Source organism: Chrysochloris asiatica, unplaced genomic scaffold, assembly GCF_000296735.1.
Source record: "Chrysochloris asiatica unplaced genomic scaffold, ChrAsi1.0 scaffold00213, whole genome shotgun sequence".
Taxonomy (NCBI): domain Eukaryota; kingdom Metazoa; phylum Chordata; class Mammalia; order Afrosoricida; family Chrysochloridae; genus Chrysochloris; species Chrysochloris asiatica.
The window spans coordinates 1091163-1100665 of NW_006408731.1; the positions used below are offsets into that span (position 1 = coordinate 1091163).

The 9503-nt window shown below is 37.2% G+C and overlaps 1 protein-coding gene across 1 annotated transcript; it reads right to left on the reverse strand.

Moving 5' to 3' along the window:
* Positions 1–950, reverse strand: LOC102835267 (olfactory receptor 2J3-like). The gene has a single exon (XM_006872761.1). The coding sequence runs from the start codon at positions 931–933 to the stop codon at positions 1–3; it is 933 nt and encodes a 310-aa protein (XP_006872823.1). The 5' UTR covers positions 934–950.
* Positions 951–9503: the final 8553 nt, after the last annotated feature.

Below are 9503 nucleotides of genomic sequence, written 5' to 3' on the forward strand. Positions count from 1 at the left end.
TTACTCCCAGCCCATTAGTCTCTTTACTGCTCCTCTTACATCTTTGTTCCTGAGGGTATATATTAGAGGATTAAGGCTAGGTGTAACAACAGTATAAAAGAGGGCAATGAACTTGCCTTGATCTTGAGATTTCCCAGATGGTGGTTGAAGATATATGCACATAACTGGAATGAAAAAAAGGGATACAACCATAAGATGGGCTCCACATGTCCCAAAGACTTTCTGAAGTCCAGTTGTTGACTGCATTCTCAGCACAGCTCTGGCAATGGCACCATAAGAGCTGAGAATGAGGATAAGTGGTATGATTACAAAAATGGAACTCATGACCATGAGGGTCAGTTCGTTAGCACGGATGTTGACACATGACAACCGCAGCAGTGCTGGAACTTCACAGAAAAAGTGATCCACTTGATGATGTCCACACAACGGTACCCAGAAGGTAAAGGAGGAATGAAGTGCTGAAGCAGCTAAGCCACTTACCCAAGAACCTATAGCCAACAGGTGGCAAAAGCGAGGATGCATGAGGACAGTATAATGCAAGGGTCTACACACAGCTGCATAACGGTCATAAGACATCACCACTAGTAGGACACATTCTGTCGTTCCCAGTGCAAGGACAAAGTAGAGTTGAATCATGCAACCAACGTAAGAGATGGTCTTCTTGGGACCCCTGAGGTTCACCAGCAACTGAGGGATGGAGCTGGAGGTATAGCAGAGATCCAGAAAAGAGAGGTTTGAGAGGAAGAAATACATGGGAGTATGGAGATGAGAGTCCAAGTATGACAGGATAATGATGAACAGGTTGCCAAACAGTGTCATCAAGTAGAATATCAAGATAATCACAAAGAGAACTACTTCCAGATGAGGCCAATTAGAAAAACCCAGTAAAATAAAATAGCCTTCAGAACTTGTATTTTTTCCATTATCATTCATTTCCTGTGGCCTGAAGAAAAAAACACATAAGTCCAAAAGCTGCCTACCATTGTCAAATCAGTACAAACAGATTGGGGAAGAAATTTGTGCCACCTTCATTGTGGAAATACAATTTCTAGAATTTTCTTATTTTTTATTCAGTATTTGTCTGTTGTAGATAGAATCAACAACTTCTCACCCCTTATTTAGAATTTTGATGAATGAAAATTAAAGATATTTCATCACCAAAAAAGATCATTTTCATTTAAAAAATCTTATTTTACCAAAAAAAACTAATATTATTTTATTTCCCTTTCCCACATTTTTGGACCATTTCCAATTTCATGACTACAGAGAAAAGTCTTAATAATTCTACATGTATCTGAAAGTTCTCTATATAATGAAAAATGATTCAGTGTTGTTGTGTGTTGTTAAGTCGATTCTGACTCAAAGCAACTCTGTATAAGGTTTCCAAGAGCAGCTGGTGGGTTTGAACTGTCAACATTGTGGTTACCAGTCCAGTGCTTATCCAAGAGCACTACACCATGACCCAACATTAAAATGCTAATATTGAATGAAAACATCCAACTGCAATTGGATATGATCATAGAAAGAACAAAATATTCTGATTTGTTTACTTATGCCAACAATGTCCTTCTTGACAAAATAAATAACATGCAAATGGAGCTATAAACAGATATACACACAAACTTGTGAGTGCTCACAATGTAAACAAACTGAAGATACTAATCCTGATGAATAAAGAAGTGAAATAGATTACAGAAATCAGTGATGGAATCTTTCCTAAGGAAAATGAGAATATAACTACATTTGACCGAAAATAATTATAGAGTGGAAGAAAATTGTCGGCGGGAACAAGACAAGAAAAGAGGGTGTTCAAATGGAAGAAAGGAGAGAGGAATTCAAAGTGTAGTGCTTGGAGTTGAGTGCGCATCACAGAGTGGTAAGACCTGGCCAGCAGGGTTTGAAGGTGGTTGTTGCTATTAGTTGCCATCGAATGGATGCTAACTCTTAGCGACCCTACGCACAACAGAATGAAGCACTGCCTGGTCCTATGCCAATCTCACAATTGCTGCTATGTTTGAGCCCATTGCTACTGCCATTGTGCCAATCCATCTAGTTGGGGGTTTTGCTCTTTTTCTCCGACCCTCCACTTTACCAAACATGATATCCTTCTCCAAGTCCCTCCTGACAACATGTCCAAAGTATGAGAGATGAAGTCTGGCCATTCTGGCTTTCAAGGCACATTCTGGCTGCATTTCTTCCAACACAGATTAGTTTGTTCTTTTGGCAGTCTTTTAAGATCTTTTAAGATTCACCTCCAACACCATAACTCATGTATAAGATAGTTTCTAGATAATTGCATAAGCTTTAGGGCAATTACTGGAGAGCACTGTGGTCTGTAGGATAAGCACTGGACTGCTAACCACAATATCAGTGGTTAGAACCTATCAGCTTCTGATAGCAGGAGAAAGATGAGGCTTTGCCATCCCACAAAGATTTATAACCTTGGAAACTCTATACAAGGTTGTTATGAGTCAGAACCGATGGCACTTAACAACAACAGCAAGGACAATCACTGAGACCTTATTTCAATTCTGAATCAGAACTCACAGCTACTTCGTGTGTTTTGAGTTTCTAGATTTTGGAATGGAGCTTCTGAATAAGACAACTAAAGATATGTGAGCATTACAGTTTCATCTTGTGATTTTTATTCTGTAAAAAATAAATAAAGGTAAGAAATTGAAATATCTTGATTTTTAGTTGATTCTCTTATCTTGTAAATTATTCATTGTTCACAAAAAGATCAGCACTTCATTGACTATACTGTTATTTCTATAAGAAAGAGCCTAGTGATGCAACAGCTAAGAGCTCAACTGCTAGTCAAAGGTTGGCAGTTGTGGGAAAAGATCTGACAATATGATCCCAGAAAGATAACAGCCTAGAAACTGCCTTTCAGAGCAATTCTACTCTGTCACACAGGGGCATCTAGCAGCAACAACAGCTGCTGTAAAACAAATGAACTCTTCATTTAAATATTCCTAAATTATTTTGCCATATAATTTCTGCTTCCTTTCGTTCTCTCATGCTCTCTAGTGGAACCAAAAAGCTAAGATTCACGGGACTCAAAATAACTGAGACTTCTAGCCATAGCGTAGGCCCGACTCCATTTTGTCAGCTTTACTGTTTCTCCAAAGTTATTTCTGCTTTGTAATTCCCAGAAAGTTTGCAGACTATGTCAAGGGTTGCTAACTAGGTCAAAATTACAATAACGATCATTGTCGTTTGCACAGATGTTCCAGGAATCATGTGGCTTTAGTGGTTGAACCAATTCTCAGAAGATGCCCCTTAGCCCGCCTCAAAAAAAAAAAGAAAATGTTTTTCACACCTAGGCTTAGGTCCTTATAAGACTTTGTATTTTCCGTAACCTAGTACTCAAATGTCTGCCAACAAAAATGTTTTAGCTAATTCCTCATACTTGCAATTTTTGCCTTTATAATAGATTGTCAGAATCAGTTCTCTGGAGCGCTGGTTTCATTCTGGGAGATCTATGCTTCCTGGTTTGAACTGTGTTTTAGCTTTCAATATATCTCCTTGCTTTTATTTTAATAGAGTGTGAGTGTGTACTCTATGACATTGGATATGGCAAAACTCAACCATAGCAGGTCCACCTGCAGACACCTCTTTTGAGGAATTCTTAATGACTCAAATATTATAATCTTGACTCTTAAATAAGCTATAAAATGAGTCTAATTGGTTAGATTACAGCTAGAGAGCTAGAAATACTGAGTTTGATGCAAGGCTATGAAGTTAGTTCAAGCAGACACAAATATTCAATATTTTTATACAACCTCTAACATTAACATTACTGATAAGGTAAATAGCCATTAACTTATTATCATCCAGAATAATTATCCAGCAATCTGTTTGGAAAAGAAATTTCTTTTGTCAAATAGCAAATCACTAATAGTCCTTCAGTTTGTTATGTGTTGGAATCAATGCAATTAAGCACAACCACCACCTGTGGCGTTGTGGGTTAATGCACCAGACTGAAAAGCCATTTGAACTGCAAGGTCAGTGGTTCAAGCTCACCAGTCACTCCTCAGAAACCCTATACAGGGTCGCTATGGGTTGGAACCGACTCAACAGCACTTAACAACAACAAACAGCAACCACCTTTTAAGAGGTGATGGGAAAGAATAAGGGAATTTTAAATTTCCCTTGAATAAGAGGTATTACATCACACACACACAAAATTGAATGCAAGCGTTGTGGATACTACCTACAATGCAGGGATAATTTTCTTCCCTTGAGGTGGTGGTGGTGTGCTGTGGAGTTAGTTCCGACTCATAGCAACCCTGTACAGGGTTTCTGAGGCTGTAAATCTTTACGGAAACAGAAAGTCTCATCTTTCTTCCCTTATATAACTGCCTAAATTCTTTACTGCATCAAATAATAGAAAGTGATATGACTCAACTTTCAACATTCTCCTAGAGGTAAAAAAAAAAAAGGGGGTGGGGGAGAGGATAGAACACAAGGGATCAAAAAAGACAGGACTCATATAGAGAAAAGTTAAGATCTTTATGGCTTGATAGTTTTCTTAACGGAATAGAGAAATGAAATCTCTAGCAATACTAACTATGTAATGAAATTATTTCTCCTTTTAAATCATAATATTATGGGAAAACACACTCTCCTTGACCCCATTATTATTAACAGACTTGTTTTCTTACCCTTGTCATAATATTCCTTTGCACTTTATCTCGTTCTTATGTAGTGTGCCATTAACTTTCAGTACTGACCTTGCTGTGTTTGTCCACAATGCCTGCTACTGTCTTTCTCATCTATGCCCTCGTCATGTAAATGGATGTGAAGGCTCTGCAGTTGTCAGACAACCTGGAAACATCAACTCTTTCTATATTATTTTTTCTACTAATCCAAATCTTGCTGTGGAAAGCAGAGTTTGAGAATAACTGTAATTAGAATTGCCACAGCAGAGAGCATGGTTCTGTTCAAAACATTTGCTTTTAGCAGAATGTTGGAACTCTTTAGGGCATTCAAGTTATCAGGGGATGAACCTTGATCCAAGAACAAATGGGACCTTTATGAAAACAAATGAAGAATATAGCATATTTTCCTTGACTGGGACCATTGGGAAGACAAATCCCAAAGTGGCAATTAATGCCCTTCAAGGGGATGTCCTAGTTAAAATTGTGTAATTTTCACAACTCTTCACAAAAGCACATTCAATATGATGTTGAACTCACTCTGAAATGAAAATAAATTCATTGACCAACTGACATAGAAAAAAGGTGCTTTGAGTTGTATTGACAGTGATTGAAATAGGTTGTACTAAGACATCTAATTTTTTCCCCAGTTCCCCATGGAGTAAAGCCCCAAATTACAAGACAACTGGTTATATGCACAGGAAGTTTGGAAGCCATGAAATATCAATACCATAAACCTGTGAAAAATAAATTATGTCAATATCATAAACAATGAACTCCCTAGGACCATCAAGGGAGAAGTGCACAAGCGCAATGCGGGACCTTATCCAAAGAAGCAGCGACACCAGAGATGGAGGCAGAGATGGGGACATAGAGAGAACGAGCAGCTGAGGACTCTAGATTCATGGGAAAAGAGAGACTAGGAGCTGATGGCCAGGAGGCAGACTTGCCGAAGGTTTTCTTGGGTGGTATAAATTACCGTATATGCCTGACTGTTTAAAAAAAAAAAAAGAGCTAAAGTGAATAGAGAGAAATACTGTTATCTGATGGAGGGAATTATAATCAATTATAATCATTGTAATGAAACAAAGTGTGTGATTTGTAGAATGTAAAACTGATGATCTGCCCTGTAAACCTTACACTCAATTCACAATAAAAACTTTTAAAAACTAAAAAAGAAGAAGAATTTAAAGTCTCTTCTTTGTAAATTTTTTAAAAATATATGTAAATATTTTGAATGATCTTAATTCCAAAATGTAATTAGTGATTCTATGTAGGTAGTAATTTTTTTTACTCTTTATTTTATTACATTCATATGAGGCTAAGCCAAAACGTATTGCTACAAATCATAGAAATCTTTATTAAATAAAAATATAAAGATGTAAAAATAAATAAATAATGTAGTATTTGCTCACCTTCCTGCACCATCTACACCTTCCTAAATGTCTTTTAGGAGCCCTAGTGACACATGCTAACTACAAGGTCATCAGTTCAAACCCATGAGCTGTTCTTGTAAAAATGTATAACCTCAGAAATCCTAGGTAGGATCTTGATGATGAGTCAGAATCGACTAATGACAGGAAATTAGGTTTTTTTCTTTGTTTTTGTATTTTTGAGTGTCTTTAAATTCAATCCAAAATTTCTTTCTATAAAAGTTTAGGAAATAATCAAATGTAACTCAAAACTTTTATACTGAACACTTCAATGGTCACTATCAATTTCGTTTTCAAAGATTTTCCATTAACAACTTCCTTGATCACATGATAAAATCTCCTTGTTAGAAAACACTTTTTGTTACTGGAACTGCAACCTGTATTTTTTATTGTATGTCTACTCAAATCTAAGGAGCTCTGGTAGCGTAGGAGTTACGAATCTGGCTGCTAATCAAAACTGCCAGCTGTTCCGCGGGAGAAAGATGAGGCTTTCTGCTCCGGTAATGATTTACAGCTTCCAAAACCCTATGCAGGGTTGCTATGAGTTGGAACCGACTCTACAGTGCATAACCACCAATCACCACTCAAATCTAGCAGGGAGTCACAGACATGAAGTAGAAAATCTTAAACATGTGCATTCCTTCTTTCCGCTGCAAATTTGACAGTGATTTAGCACTAAAAAGGGCCAAATTAATCTGATTTGCTTTTCACATCTTAACTCATTTTCTAACTCAGTTGGTTTTGAATATCTGCTTCTGACTGGACATTGATTCTGAAATACTCCTGCTAATAATAAGACCAAGCACTTATAATGTACTTAATATGTTTAGAAAGCCAGAGGTTCAAACTCACCAGCCACTCCTTGGAAACCCTACACAGGGCCACTATGAGTGAGAACCCACTTGCGGTACTTAACAACAATAACAACAATTTGAAATGGTTTCATTAGAATTTTCCTCAGAGCATATGAAGATAAGTATCTTTTCATATGCATATTAGCCATTTAGATAGCCTCTATTGGGAAGCATCTGTTTAAGTCTCTTAAACATAAATGTTTAATTTTTAGGAGATTCCAGTCCTATTTTGTCTTCTACTGTTTGCTTTCATTTTGTTTGGTTGGTTTTTGTTTTGCTAATGTTTTATAGTGTATTTATGCAATCAATGTATTAGAGCCCCTAAGTTTGCCCCTATTTATTCCATGATGATCTTTGTAGTTCTAGGTTTACATTTAGGTCTTTAATCCATATTGACGTTGTTTTTGTATATGGTGTGAGATATGGGTCTTGTTTCATTTTTCTACAAATGGATTTCCAGTTTTGCCAGAACCATTTGTTGAAGAGACTATCTCTTCCCCATTTAATGTGTTTTGGCCCTTTGTCAAAGATGTGGGTGGATTTACTTCTGGGTTCTCAATTCTGTTCCATTGATCTACATATCTTTCATTGTACCAGTTTTGACCACTGTAGCTATGTAGTAAATTTTTAGATGCAGAAGTGAGAGGCCTCCAACTTTGTAATTCTTAAGCAGTGCTTTGCTTACCTGATGTCTCTTTTCTCTCCATATAAAGTTTGTGGTCATTTTTCTCATCTAAAGCAGGTGTGGGACCATCTGGACCACAGACCACATAAAATCATTTGGTCTGGTGCTGCCAAGGCAACCGCAGTTCCAGCCCTCACATTCAGGTAAGTATTTGACCAAATACAGCAGGCTAATTTTTAAGTTGATCATCTGGCAGAATGTATTTGAAGGATAGTTTTGCTGGATATATGATTCTTGGCTGGCAGTTTTATTTTTTCTTTCAGAGTTTTGTATATGTCCCTCCATTGTCTTCTCACCTATATGGTTTCTGCTGAGAAATCAGAGCTTACTCTTATTTGTTTTCCTTTTTAGGTAACATTTCATTTTTCTCAAGCTGTTTTCAAGATTCTTTCCTTGTCTTTGATTTTGCAGAGTTTGACTATGCTATGCCTTGGTGATTTTCTTTTGGGGTCTATCCTGTTTGAGGTTCATTCAGCTTCTTGAATGTTTATGGTCTCATCTTTCATGATGTTAGCAATATTTTCTTCCAGCAGCTCTTTGACTATTTTTTCTGTGCTTTTCTTTGTCTCTTTCTATTCTGGAATTCTAATCACTCATAAGTTACTCCTCTTTAGTTTGTACCACATGAATTGTAGCTTTCTTCATATTTTTTCATTCTTTTTCTGGTTGTCCTTCTACTTTGCTAGTATTGAGAGATTTATCTTCAAGCTCACTAATTTGGGCTTCCAATGATTCAAATCTACTCCTTTGCCCTTTCAGTGTATTGTGTATTTCTGATATTTTAGTATTAATCTATGGATTTCTATTTGCAGGTTTTTTATTGTTTTCAATCTTTTATTTATTTTGTTTAATTGTTCCTGTAGTGCTTTTCTGAATTCTTCCTTGTTTTCCTCAACCTTTCAGTCAATAACCTGTTGTTGTCATTAAGTGTCATTGAGTTGGTTCCAACTCATAGAGACCCTGCACAGGGTTTCTGAAGAGCAGCTGGTGAGTTTGAAAAGCTGATCTTGTGGTTCAAACTGACCTGTTGTTGAGTGCTTATTCTTACAATGCCACACCAGGACAATCATTTTATTGTTGTTAAGAGCAATCATTTGGAGGTGTCTGTGTGGCACTGTGAGCTAATATGCCAGACTGCAAAGTCATTTGAATTGACAAGTAGGTGGTTCAAGCTCACCAGCTGCTCCTTGGAAACCCTATACAGGGTCACTATGGGTCAGAATTGACTTGGTAGCACTTAACAACAACAATAACAAATATAATTCACCTGCATTGTGTTTCAGGTAGCTTCAATGCCTTGTTTTCCTCAAATACATTTTCTTGCTCTACCTCTTGATCATTTGTTTTCTGTTCCTCTGTATTGCTTCTTATGAACAGCAATTGTCTGTTGCTTTCAAAACATTGTGGTGTTGTATTTGTATTAAGTTGTTGAATGTATGTTAGTGTATTCTTAGGAAATCACCAAATGCTTCCTAGTGGGTGTGGTCAGGAGATGATCTTGTGCACCATTCTCTGTTTGCCATTTGTGCAGTTCAGCTCAGGGTTGATTTAGCTGGTGTTGGTTGTTGTCCTTGATCCACTATAAAGCAATTTTTATTGACTCCTGTTCAGTTGGTGAGGACATAGAGGGTATGGCTGTGGATGGACTATATGCCTGCAGTGGCTGTCTCTTGTCAGGTGACACAAGAAGAGAAAACACACACATAAGAGAGAAGGAACACAAACAAACCAGCAAACAATAGCAGAAAGAGAAAATAGTAAAGAAAAAGAAAAGGAAGACTGTCAGTGACTTTCTCTCCACCAATAAGTGGTATGCCTCTGTGACCCCTACTGGTCTCTTGCCCTCACAGCTGCTAGAGAAAATACAAGA

What these genes read in the sequence shown, in the direction of transcription:
- LOC102835267 (XM_006872761.1), bottom strand. Translation starts at nt 933, where the DNA reads ATGAATGATAATGGAAAAAATACAAGTTCTGAAGGCTATTTTATTTTA.